At 45.0% G+C, this 13,547-nt stretch overlaps 1 protein-coding gene across 2 annotated transcripts in view; it reads left to right on the forward strand.

The window, feature by feature from the left end:
• Positions 1–13,547, forward strand: part of disp1 (dispatched homolog 1) — a 112,790-nt gene that overhangs the window by 79,965 nt on the left and 19,278 nt on the right. For both annotated transcript variants that reach the window (XM_084314810.1, XM_084314809.1), the window contains exons 3-5: positions 6,866–6,895; positions 9,628–9,754; positions 13,108–13,235. In XM_084314810.1, the coding sequence (XP_084170936.1) occupies positions 6,866–6,895; positions 9,628–9,754; positions 13,108–13,235 (285 nt within the window). The remainder of the gene's footprint in view (positions 1–6,865; positions 6,896–9,627; positions 9,755–13,107; positions 13,236–13,547) is intronic.

Raw genomic sequence — 13,547 nt, forward strand, 5'->3', positions numbered from 1 at the left:
ATCCTCTTCTCTCTTTTCCTCTCCTCTCTTCTCTCTCATCTCCTTTCGTATCCTCTCATCTCCTCCTCTCTTCTCCTCTCCTGATCCTCTCTTCTCTCCTCTCCTGATCCTCTCTTCTTCTCTCTTTCCTCTTCTCTCTTCTCCTCTCCTCTTCTCTCTTCTCTCTCCCTCTCCTCTCCTGATCCTCTTTCCTCCCTTCTCCTCTTCTCTCTTCTCCTCTCCTCTTCTCCCTTCTCTTCTCCTCTCCTGATCCTCCTCTCTTCTCCTCTCCTCCTCTCCTCTCCTGATCCTCTCCTCCTCTATTCTCCTCTCCTGATCCTCTCTTCTCCTCTCCTCTCCTCTCCTGATCCTCTCTTCTTCTCTCTTTCCTCTCCTCTCTTCTCCCCTCCTCTTCTCTCTTCTCCTCTCCTCTTCTCTCTTCTCTTCTCCTCTCCTGATCCTCCTCTCTTCTCCTCCTCCTCTCTCCTGATCATCTCCTCTTCTCTCTTCTCCTCTCCTCTCCTCTCCTCTCTCCTCTCCTCTCTTCTCCTCTCCTCTCTCCTCTCCTCTCCTCTCTCTCCTCTCCTCTCCTCTCCTCTCCTCTCCTCTCCTCTCTCTCCTCTCCTCTCCTCTCCTCTCCTCTCCTCTCCTCTCCTCTCCTCTCCTCTCTCTTTCTCTCTGCAGCCAGTGGGCCGTCAGCGCAGCGCTGAGTGAAGCGACCGGCCGTCACTGTTTACCTTATTAATTAACCCACTGATCCAGAAACACTCTCCCTACGGTAAATAGAATAACAGACTGACAGGGGTTAGCCTGGGCCAGCGGGTGGGGGGTGGGGGGGGGTGGGGGGGGGGGGGGGGGGGGGGGGGGGGGGGGGGGGGGGGGGGGCCGGCTGAGAGACGGATGGAAACAGCAGAGGAGAGAGAAAGAGAGAGAGAGAGAGAGAGGGGGGGGGGGTAGAAAGTCAGGAGAGAGAGATGGAGGAGAGCAGGAAGGAGAAAAGAGAGGTGTTGTAAGTTTTCTTTGGAGAGGGTCTGGAGCAGAGCGGATCAGAGAGCCGGGAGGAAACCCTGCTCTGTGGGTCGTCATCCTGCGCAACAGAGAGTCCCTCTCTCTGGCTCTCTAGATAACCTGTGTGTGTTGTGTGTTGTGTGTGTGTGTTATGTGTGTTGTGTGTGTGTGTGTGCGCGCGGTCTTGCCTTGGGTTTTCTTTTTTTTTACTAGTGAGTGAATGACAGCGGTCCAGCTCTTTTTGATCTCATCAGTGTGTATAAATGTGTGTGGTTGCGTGTTCTGAAGGTCATCAGTGCTGTGTTTCCATCCGTATACCCTCCCTCTCCCATTGACAGACGGGACCCTGCAGCAGCAGTTATTAACCCTTTCACTGCCACACGACAGAGGGTTAGCCCTTTACTATCACACAACCGACGGCGATGCTCCATCGTTAGCATCATTAGCTCCGCAAATGCGGAGCTAATGATGCTAACGATGGAGCATCGCCGTCGGTTGTGTGATAGTAAAGGGCTAACCTTCTGTATTGTCACAGTGAAAGGGTTAACCGGCTGTCGTGTGGCAGTGAAAGGGTTAAGGGGCTCTCAGCTTCGTGACGCTCGGGTCCATCATCTTAAGTCGGCAGGAAAATGTCACCGACCTTTTTTTTTTTTTTTAAGGGGGGGGGGGGGGGATAAGATAAATTATTGAGCTCCTTTTTAATGTCTAAAACCTCTGTGAAATAAAACCAAACGAGTCTCTCATAGGGCTGGGGATATGGCCAACATATCATATCACCATATCATAAGGCTGGCGATATGGCCAACATATATCGATGGTCGAAGATCAAAACCTCCTATCTCCACCTTGCGAGGCCACTAATACCTCTGGTTGGTTAACATATAATATAGTAATTAGGGATGCACGATATTGATTGTTTTTGACACCGATATCGATACCGATAACTTTATGCTCCTCAAGCCGATAACCGATACCGATAACCGATATTTATTGTATTATAATATTTTTTTTAAATGTATATATATATATATATTGTGTTTTTATCAATTTTTTTTTTTATTTTTTTAGTATTTATAAGCTCCGACGTCATTGGTACTGCTATCGGTACTCGAGAAATTATGGAGGTTTTCTTTGAGGAATTTAAACGTCCCAAACTAATCTTGTGGCCGTGTGTCTATATCTCTCCAATCTTGTTGGCCGTTGTCTATATCTCTCCTGCCTCTGTGTCTCTGCCTGCGCGGGGAGCGGGCTGTGCTGTGCTCTCTCATCTCTTCCCCTCCCTCCCTCCCTCCCACACACACACACACACACACTCACACACACTCACACACACACACACACACACACACACACACACACACAGGTGCTGCGCTGCCGAGTACAGACAGCTCTGCTCTCATAATGGCGGACAGAACGAAACGTTCAAAAGTCTGGGTCTATTTTACTAAAGTCGATGCTGACAACGCTCGTTGCCACAAGTGCAACAAGACATTTGCCAGTAATGTATAAGCGCTGGTACTTGTCAATGTGGCTGGCGGGGAGATACCGTTAGCTCCGAGTAGAGTAATGGCTGACAATCCTGAGGTAAATAAACGAACGAGAGCTTCTGATTGGTGGTAAGAAGAAGAGGTGGGTGCAAGCGGTGGGACGTAATTGGCAGATCGACTGTCTGTCTCCGAATGTAACGTGACTACGTCACAGCCAAGAAAGGGAGCGCTGGATTTGTGAAAAACTCCCTGTTCCTAAACAACCACACGCTATCAGTTTTACCACAGTACTGGCAAAACGGGAGGAGGCTATAATAAAAACAAGCGCCCTTCATCCAAATCCACCCACACCGGATTTCTTTTAACCAAAAAAATTATTATGTTATCGGAGCTATCAATAACGTTATCGGGTTTATCGGGATGACGTCATAATTGCTGATATCGGCCCGATAATTATCGGCCCGATAATTATCGTGCATCCCTAATAGTAATATTATAGTCCAAAAACAATGTATTGTATTGTGTATCCTTAAAAAACAAGAAAACAACACGTTTCAACAGTTTTCTCAACTTAAAAAAAATATATATTCAGATAGGAAGTTTTGCTCTTCAGCCATCGATATCACCATATCTTTTTTAGTTATAACGGTACATGACGATATTCAGTTTTCCTGTACAAATTACAACGTGACATCTTTGTAATGACTATCTTTATCATAATCCAATTGCCACGGTCCTATTTTATTCAAAACTGTCTGTCTCTTTTTACTTTTTAATACTGCTGCAAGGAAATTATTTATATTTTCATCAACTTGTAAATAAACAGTGTATATATCTTACCATATGTCCCGTGGCGTGGAGGACGGTGCAGCAACAACATGTCCTCGAACTGTCTGTAGTGTGGTAGTGAAAGGGTTAACCTTCTGTAGTGTGGTCGTGAAAGGGTTAACCCATTGTCGTGTGGCAGTGAAAGGGTTAACCTTCTGTAGTGTCACAGTGAAAGGGTTAACCCGTTGGCCGTGTGGCAGTGAAAGGGGTTAAGCGAAGGCTAAACCAGTGCGTCTTCCTGAAGTGTCCTCCTCGGGGAGTCGCAGACCTAAAGCAGACAGACGGAGAGGCCCGAGACATGTCCCCCTGGATCCGTTCCAGCTAATTCCAATCGCTTTTTTGGCTCCTCCATTTTGGACCATTTCTCCGTCCTGGATTCCGCGGACCGAGGCCCATACATGGGAACACCTGGGGGACGTGGCGGGGAAAGGCGATAAATTACAGATACACGTCTTTTCCTTTTGGCCGACGATACCGATAATTTTCTTTTTTTTTAAAGACAGGACTTTGTGTGTTAAAAGTCACTTGATGAATGGCTAAATTGTTAAATGGTAAATCCAAAAATAAACAAAAAAAGAGAATTCACAGGTTTGGAGGTGATTCTGTCATCTGGTTTATAATCCGGTTTCATTTGGTCTGAATTTATCTGGTTTATAATAATAATAATACATCTGGTGTGAACATAGTTTGAACAGGGTAAATAATTTGCATTTCACTATGATGCCTCTAGCTCATGGAATGATCTCCAATAGTCCTTGAAGCTTGAGATTCTCTCCTCTGTTTAAGAGTTTAAAACCTTGTTCTCCAACCTTTGTCAATCAAGTTGTACGTGTTTTAATCGATTTGTTATCCTTACTCTTTGCCTCGTATTTGTTGTCTTATTGTTACGATTTTATATGCCTTATTTGCTTATTTCCGTACGTACACTCGACGTGACTGTAAATGAGGGAATCCTCCGTTTGCCTTTCGAGTTTAAATAAAGGTTTGAAATGAAACATGAACAACTGAGCCGGTCAAATAAAAGAAAGTCCAGAGAATCAATAATACTCTGTGTAGCTTGTGAAGTCATCAAGTGACTCCTGATTGAAACGGGTCATGAAAGAGACTGCATTCCGTTTCCTGTCCCCCTTGTTCCCGGCTCAGTGTGTCTCGCGTGTGTCTACTACGAGGGACTCATGTATCCTCTGGTCGTGCCACACAACATCTGGTCGTCGTATTAACATGTCCAGGGAAACTTTAAAGGGATTTACTGCCTGCCCACCACAACTTGCCCTGCGGGTGAAGAAACAAAAAAAGAAAAATCCAATGCCAATAACTTTTGTTCATTTGTGCTTCCCCATTGCTATGGTAATGGATAATTATAGCATTCCGTGGATTCCCCCTTTTTAAAAGGGAGGGGGTCAAAAAACAAACGCAAAAACCGTTCTGCTAAATTTTTTCTATCTTGACAATTACACACTATTTATATGTCCTCCTCGTGGGTCTGATTGGCTGCGACGGAGGGGCGGCCTCTAAGCTCACTTCCTGTCTTGGGGGTTTGGATTTCCTTGTTGTCATTTGGTGGGTAACCTCAGCTGGTTCCTTCTGTGTGCTGTGACGTGTCATTCCTAGATGGAGGATAGGCCTCTGTTATTCCTAGATGAATAGACCTGTGTTGTTCCATGATGGAGGATATAGACCTGTGTTGTTCCATGATGGAGGATATAGACCTGTGTTGTTCCATGATGGAGGATATAGACCTGTGTTGTTCCATGATGGAGGATATAGACCTGTGTTATTCCTAGATGGAGGATATAGACCTGTGTTGTTCCATGATGGAGGATATAGACCTGTGTTGTTCCATGATGGAGGATATAGACCTGTGTTGTTCCATGATGGAGGATATAGACCTGTGTTGTTCCATGATGGAGGATATAGACCTGTGTTGTTCCTAGATGGAGGATATAGACCTGTGTTGTTCCATGATGGGGGATATAGGCCTGTGTTGTTCCATGATGGAGGATATAGACCTGTGTTGTTCCTAGATGGAGGATATAGACCTGTGTTGTTCCATGATGGGGGATATAGGCCTGTGTTATTCCATGATGGAGGATATAGACCTGTGTTGTTCCTAGATGGAGGATATAGACCTGTGTTGTTCCTAGATGGAGGATATAGACCTGTGTTGTTCCTAGATGGAGGATATAGACCTGTGTTGTTCCATGATGGGGGATATAGGCCTGTGTTATTCCTATATGGAGGATATAGACCTGTGTTGTTCCATGATGGAGGATATAGACCTGTGTTGTTCCTAGATGGAGGATATAGACCTGTGTTGTTCCATGATGGGGGATATAGGCCTGTGTTATTCCTATATGGAGGATGTAGACCTGTGTTGTTCCTAGATGAATAGTCCTGTGTTGTTCCATGATGGAGGATAGGCCTGTGTTGTTCCATGATGGAGGATAGGCCTGTGTTGTTCCTAGATGGAGGATATAGACCTGTGTTGTTCCATGATTGAGGATAGGCCTGTGTTGTTCCTAGATGGAGGATATAGACCTGTGTTGTTCCATGATGGAGGATAGGCCTGTGTTGTTCCATGATGGAGGATAGGCCTGTGTTGTTCCTAGATGGAGGATAGGCCTGTGTTGTTCCTATATGGAGGATATAGACCTGTGTTGTTCCATGATGGAGGATATAGACCTGTGTTGTTCCATGATGGAGGATAGGCCTGTGTTGTTCCTATATGGAGGATATAGACCTGTGTTGTTCCATGATGGAGGATATAGACCTGTGTTGTTAGACTGGGGCTTACAGTGTAGAGTGGGAGCCCTCCACTGTAAGCTTGCTTAGGTGATTCACCACAAAGTGGGAGAGGTGTGTCTGTGTGTGTGTCCGTGTGTGGTGTGTGTGTGTGCGCGCGCAAGCATGTGTGTGAGCGAATGTATACATACAGATGTACTACTACTATGCTTGTACTTTGTGCGTGTGTGTGTCGTGTACTTATAATGTGAAAGGGAATGCCTACCTAAAGACCTATTACAGTACGTGTAATCTCTATATCGTGTGTTGAAACTGTGTGTGTGTGCCTTCACCTCTCATATGTGTGTGCGTGCCTTCACCTCTTGTCTGTGTGTTTGTGTGTGTGCCTTCACCTCTTGTCTGTGTGTGTGCGTGCCTTCACCTCTCTCGTCTGTGTGTGTGTGTGCGTGCCTTCACCTCTCTCGTCTGTGTGTTTGTGTGTGTGCCTTCACCTCTCGTCTGTGTGTGCGCGTGCCTTCACGCGCACACACAGGGTCTTCACCGGGTCTGACTCAGCTCACCTGATAAGACGTGAACAGGTCAAGGGAGGAGGAGTGTTGTTGTGGAAGCTGCTGCTTCAGCACGGCGCTCTAGTGGTTCCAGACACAAGGCGTGGAGGGAGAGGGAGGGGGGGGGTCATTAAGAAACACCCGGCCTCGCTGTAGATGCCGGGGGAACAATCTGTTTCGGATTGACTGTTGCTTTGACTTTCCCGAATGTAAACCCTATTCATCTCATGTCTTCTTCTTCTTCTTCTTCTTCTCTCTCCTCTTGTTTTTCAGCCCCGTCAGGCCCTTTCGGTTCCCCAAAAGGTAAGAGCTGCCAAAAAAAGAAAAAAACTCATTTTCTCTGTTGGATTGTGAAAGCTCTCTCTCTCTCTCTCTCTCTCTCTCTCATCCTCCTCCTCCTCCTCCATCTCCCCGTCTTTATGTTGGCTCCCGCTCCTCTCCCCCTCTCCATCCGTCACCTCTCCTGCCGAGCTGTCATTCCTCGCCAGTGAGTCACCCGCTGCTGCGCTCGGCATCGGCGGGAGCCTCCGTCCGTCTCGTACCTGTTCTCGTCTGCAACCACTCCCACCATCTTCTCTCCCCCTCGCTCTCTCTCTCTCTCTCTCTCTCCCTCCCCCTCTCTATCTCTGTCTTTCATTTTTTAGATTAGATTAGATTCTAATTTATTGTCATCATACAGCACAAGTAGTGATGCACCGATGTGAAAATTGTGGCCGATACCGATAACCGATATTAATATTGCTGTTCTGGCCGATACCGATATTTACCGATGTCGATATCTCTGTATAGAAAACGTTTTTTATGATAATCAAATAAAGAGCTATTTTCCAAAACGCATAATTTTTTTTTACTTTTGTAACTTATTTTCAGAAATGACTGATATGTTGAACTATTTAAGGCCAAAACATGTAAAAATAAATAAAAATAAAGATAAAAAATATATATATATTTTTTTTTTATATCGGCCCATATCGGACCGATATCGATGTGTAAAAAAAGAGCGTCCATATCGGCCGATATTATATCGCCGGCCGATATATCGTGCATCACAAGCACAAGTACAGCACAACGAAAAGAAGTAAGTTTGGCATCCAACCAAAGTGCAAAGGTAACGGTAAAGTGCAACGGTAATATACAATGCACAGGTGGTTAAACTGGGTATAAAATATTTAAATTAGTACTACTGAGTGTAGTGTATATAGAAGGATTATATGCAGGTATATTCAGACAAATAGGGATATATATATATATATATATGTGGTAAATATACATTTATATTGTGGAAGTTAATAAATGAGACGAAACAGACCGAGTATGGCGTCTCTGAGCTTTACTGCCAAACAAATCCAGCTTGAACAAAGGTACAGCCACTCCCTTAAGTCACCTACTAATCACCTCCCATTACCACCCAATCAGTGTCCATTCTGAGGTGAGACACCTCCATCTAGTGTCCACCACACAGTCCCCCCCCCCTCCCCCCCTCACCCTGTACCAACCCCCCAAAACAGTACACCCAGTGTCTTCTGCCTCTTTTAGGAGGTCTGACCACGTGGCCATAACCACTGTATTTAATAGTCACAGGGAACAGGGTAAGGGCAGGGTGACGTATATACAGCACTATTGTACATGTTATCATCGTACAGAGTTAGACTTCTCTCCACTCTATGAACCAGACAAGATACATTTTCATCCTTTTCCGAGCTGCGCTCCACAGAAAGACCAGAGCGCCAAAGAACTATTTTAGGTTTTTACACGAACAACGTTTTTTAAACCTATATAAAGTGTGTGTAAATTCAAGTTTAGCTTACAATTCACAGTTAAAAGACGGTATAGACTCGAGTCCCGTATCACACGCGCACTCCAAATGAACAAGATTATCCGTATAACTGCATGGGCTGGCCAGAAGAATTCACAACAGACGTGTTATGGTTCTTCAGTACAAGGACCCGGTATGCAAATTCACAATCATAACCATCTGGATCTCACGGGGTCTGTTTCTTCTTTTTAGTTTTTTTCTTCTCTCTCGTTGGTTTATAAACCGAGAGGGCGCCCGAAAGATAAAAGATAAACTCAAAGATGTTTCTTCACATTCTCTTGGCTAAGTTTAGCCGAATATCATATCACCATGAACAAACAGAAATTATTATTCCGGGAAGCAGGACTAATGGTCTGTGACCGCCCGCGCTTGTTTTTAACCGACAGAACGGAGTTGACCGCCTCATGTTACCCGACCGGCCGAAGCGAGTGTCGTACCGATACCGGGCCAATACCGCTCCCGATACCAAGAATCACAGATAGTTATGTCGGGCATCAAATCCTAAAGCCGCTTGATTTTCCCCTCTAACGGAGAAACATTCATTATCATTTTTGTCGTTCAGCCGATCCTTGTAACATCGGACGTTTTCGAGTTCACCAACAGGAAGTTGCTGTGGTCCACGATACCCGCGTTCACGAGTTGTGATGTATCGGTGACCTTTCACCTTTCTTGTGGTGCCAACTTAATTCATAATGAACATGAGGTATCACGAGACATTGTCAGAAATATGATGCTGGGAAGATTCCTAAGAATTGATCAAATCACCTGCAACACAAAGGAAATGTTGAATAATGTGGCTGAATCTGCTGCCTTGGATCCGATTGGTCCTGAATTCCTGACCTGACTAGAGAACCCTTGTATACCTTATAGACTTGGTCACCTGACCTGACTAGAGAACCCTTGTATACCTTATAGACTTGGTCACCTGACCTGACTAGAGAACCCTTGTATACCTTATAGACTTGGTCACCTGACCTGACTAGAGAACCCTTGTATACCTTATGGACTTGGTCACGTGACCTGACTAGAGAACCCTTGTATACCTTATAGACTTGGTCACGTGACCTGACTAGAGAACCCTTGTATACCTTATAGACTTGGTCACCTGACCTGACGAGAGAACCCTTGTATACCTTATAGACTTGGTCACATGATGGATTTGACCTTGATTTATCTTATCCCGTTTTGTCGCGCTGATTGGTTCTTTCTCCTCCCCCAGCTATGCAGAGCTGATAGCTGATTGGCCGGTGGTGGTGCTGGGGGTGTGTACAGTGCTCATCGGGGTCTGCGCCCTGATGTCACGCATCCTGGTCCCCGACCTGCCCGACTTCTCCGACCCGCTGCTGGTGAGTACAGAGCTCGCTCTCTCTCTCCCTCTCCCCCCCCCCCCCCCCCCCCCCTCTCTCTCTCTCTCTCTCTCTCTCTCTCGCTCTCTCTCTCTCGCTCTCTCTTTCTCTCCCCCTCTCTCTCCCCCCCTCTCTCTCTTTCTCTCTGCTGGTGGTCAGTACGGAGCCCCTATCCAACTGCATCCATCCAGGTCACGTTGACTAAAGCTGTCTGTCGTCCGCGCAGGTAAATGGAAGTTGTTGTTGAGGATTACGACAACTATTGGTAACTGACCCCTAAGTGTGTCTGACTCTTAACCACCGAAACCTGCACGGACCACAGCGAATGACGTACCTCATGCCAGTTAGGGTACCTTGTGTATACTGTTTACCGGTACTTTTACTCTTACAAATTCTTTATTGCCTGTATTTATTGTAACATATAATATAACCGATAGGCAGTGTTGGGACTAACGCGTTACAAAGTAACGCGTTACAGAAACAAAGTTACTTTTTGCCGCAACTAGTACTCTAACGCATTACTTTTGAAATTCAGTAACGCTACTTACGTTACTGAATGGTTTGTTAGTTCGTTACTGCGTTCTTTTTATGTAGATTCATAGCGAGCGTCCTTATTTCGCCTGCGTTTGTTTTGTTTACTGTAGACTGAAAGGCGCTATATAAAAGGAAGTATTATTATTATTATTATTTCTTTCCGTAGCCTCATTCTGGTTTCGCACTTCTGATTGGCCACTGACGTTCTGAAAGAAATAGGCGCTCTCTACAGTAAACAACAAGAGGACGCTCGCTATGAATCTACATAATAAGAACGCAGTAATAATAACGAACTAACAAACCATTTAGCAACTACTTGGAGAGATAATTAATATACAACATGGAAACGAGATAAAGAACATGTTTGAAGGGCTGCTGGAGTCAACTGTACTAACGTTACATCTCGACCACCGCAGACTGGTGACGGTGAGTGCAATGTGTTCACTGAAACTCAAGATCAACGGATTTTGACTGTACGAAATCTGCCAGGGAATCTCATAATACTAATCAAACAATATAAATATAGTCCTTTCATGCACAATTGATATCCTAACTATTCTAACGTTGCAATGCTTTGATAACAACGCTGCAAGATGGTTATGAATGAATTAATGAATGGATGAATGAATGAATGAATGAAAACTTTATTTAACAGATTGCAGAATGGGTACAATACAGTACGGCTCAATACATACAATTGTTAAGGGGATGCAGACCTGAGAAAGACGTTTGTCTTGTTTCCATCAGGGTCCCCCATTTTCAATTCATATAGACATTTATGACATACACAACATACATGACATTTATGGCATAGGGACATATAGGTATTTAGTACTGATACATTTGTGACATAAGCGGTATTCAAATATACAGTACTGTTACCCCTAGATCCTGACAGAGTATATACATATGATGGGGAGGGGACTGTACATTAGGAGGGGGTGGGTGGGTGGGAGAGAAATATACATACAGCGGGGAGGGAATATATAATGAAACGCTCTAGACCACATTGCTTAGCAGAGTTCGGTGATGTGAATGGAAACTGTCAAGTTGATCAACCGATTTTGAGTATATGGGGCATGGGACTTGAGCAATTTTTTTTTTTTTTTTTTTTTTAAATAACTAAATAGTTACTTTTCACAGTAACTCATTACTTTTGGGTGTAAGTAACTAGTACAGTAACGAAGTTACTTAGAAATGAAGTAACTAGTAAAGTAACTGAGTTACTATTTTTCAGTAACTAGCACAACACTGCCGATAGGGCATACGCATACAGACCCTCATCTGCACCTTTGTTTACACTTTTTATTTTTCTCATATTTTCTTTTTTTATCCACTTTTTCTCCATTTTCTATATTTTCTCCCATCCCAATTTCGTATCATCCAATTCAACCCTCCCCTGTCACGAACGCTGTTTCTTGCCTCCCACAAGCCGGCTGCAATGTGGACTAAGTCATACATAGCACAAGTCCCCTCCGGTACTTGAGGTAACAGCAGTCGCATCTTTTCACCTGCGCAGCTCGATCTCTGTGTCGAGGAGTAACGCGTGGGAGGCTCACGCTGCCCCCGACACTTCCTGATTCTACTGCGCAGGCGCACCAACCGACCTGTAGGAGTCGCTGTCCACAACGCCCGATCCCCACCCATCAGTTTCCCACCCCCTAATACGGCCAATGTGTATTAGTACGGACGACCAGCTAAACTGAAAGCAATGTGGAGCGCTGGGCTCGAACAGGCGAGCCCAGCGTCTCCAGTATTCGTGGCGAGCGCCTTGCCCACTACGCCACATAGCCGCCCATTTTTCTCATATTTTTATATTCAGATCTCATTTTATTGCCTATATTCATGTCTTTCTACTATTACCCTGCCCATGGCTGTACCTCCCCTCCCCCATGCTGCTATGATCTATAAAGGAATATCTGATCTTATCTTATCTTATCACCAAGATTTGCTAGCTAGCTAGCTAGCATTAGCTAGTTTGTGTGTATATGAGCTGAGCGCATGTCCAGGCTGAGGCTATACCTATGTATCACATGACATGGGTGCAGAAAAATAGCGTTGGGGCCCTCCTGATGCAGAGAGATGCAATATGTGAATGAAACATAATTGTGATTATGATGTGAAAAACCATGAAGAAAAAAACGATTATGGGCCGGAAAGATTGATGACCGCCAGTTGACCAAGATTTTCTTTGGTCGAAGACGACCCTAATTCTCCACTGTAAATCTGATCCTAGGTCTGTTTTACTCCAGGTTTTACAAACATTACCAATGTAAACAAACCTTTTTAACAGCTAAGAATATATATTTATTTTATATTCTTGAGTTTTACGTTTGGGCCTCTTCCACTATGTAATGTATTCCAGTATCCACGTCACTAAGCAGCACCCCACCCCACTGCCCTGGATTGTTTATCTACTGAATTGCTTCAACATACATAGGATACATTGTTTCTCGTACATCTGAACCATGGATTCAATATTGAAATGTAGGTGTTGTGCATAAAATAAAATAATTTCTCTCTCTTTCTATCTCTCTCTCTCTCCACTTTCTCTCCGTCTCTCTCCCCTTCTCTGTCTCTCTCCGCTTCTCTCTGTCTCTCTCATTCTCTCCCCCTCTCTCTCTCTCTCTCTCTCTCTCTCTCTCTCTCTCCCCCCTTCTCTCTCTCTCTCCTCCCTCTCTCTGTCTATCTCTCTCTCCTCTCCCTTCTCTCTCATCTCTCTCTATCTATATCTCTGTCTCTCCCCCTCTCTCTATATCTCTCTCTCTGTATGTATCTCCCCCCCCCCCCCCCCCCCCCCCCCTCTCTCTCTCTCTCAGGGCTTTGAGCCGCGGGGAACAGCCATCGGTCAGCGTCTGGTGACGTGGAACAACATGGTGAAGAATACCGGCTACAAAGCCACACTGGCCAACTACCCGTTCAAATACGCAGACGAGCAGGCCAAGAAGTAACTATCTCTCTGGGCCTCAACACTGGCTCTGCATGTCCTCAACCCTTTCACTACCACACTACAGACTGTAGGGAAAGGGTTAACCGTCTGTAGCGTGGTAGTGAAAGGGTTAACCGTCTGTAGTGTGGTAGTGAAAGGTTAACCGTCTGTAGTGTGGTAGTGAAAGGTTAACCTTATGTAGTGTGGTAGTGAAAGGTTAACCTTCTGCAGTGTGGTAGTGAAAGGGTTAACCTTCTGTAGTGTGGTAGTGAAAGGGTTAACCGTCTGTAGTGTGGTAGTGAAAGGTTAACCGTCTGCAGTGTGGTAGTG

The sequence above is a fragment of the Notolepis coatsorum genome, assembly GCF_963971535.1.
Source record: "Notolepis coatsorum genome assembly, chromosome: 5".
NCBI classification, from domain to species: domain Eukaryota; kingdom Metazoa; phylum Chordata; class Actinopteri; order Aulopiformes; family Paralepididae; genus Notolepis; species Notolepis coatsorum.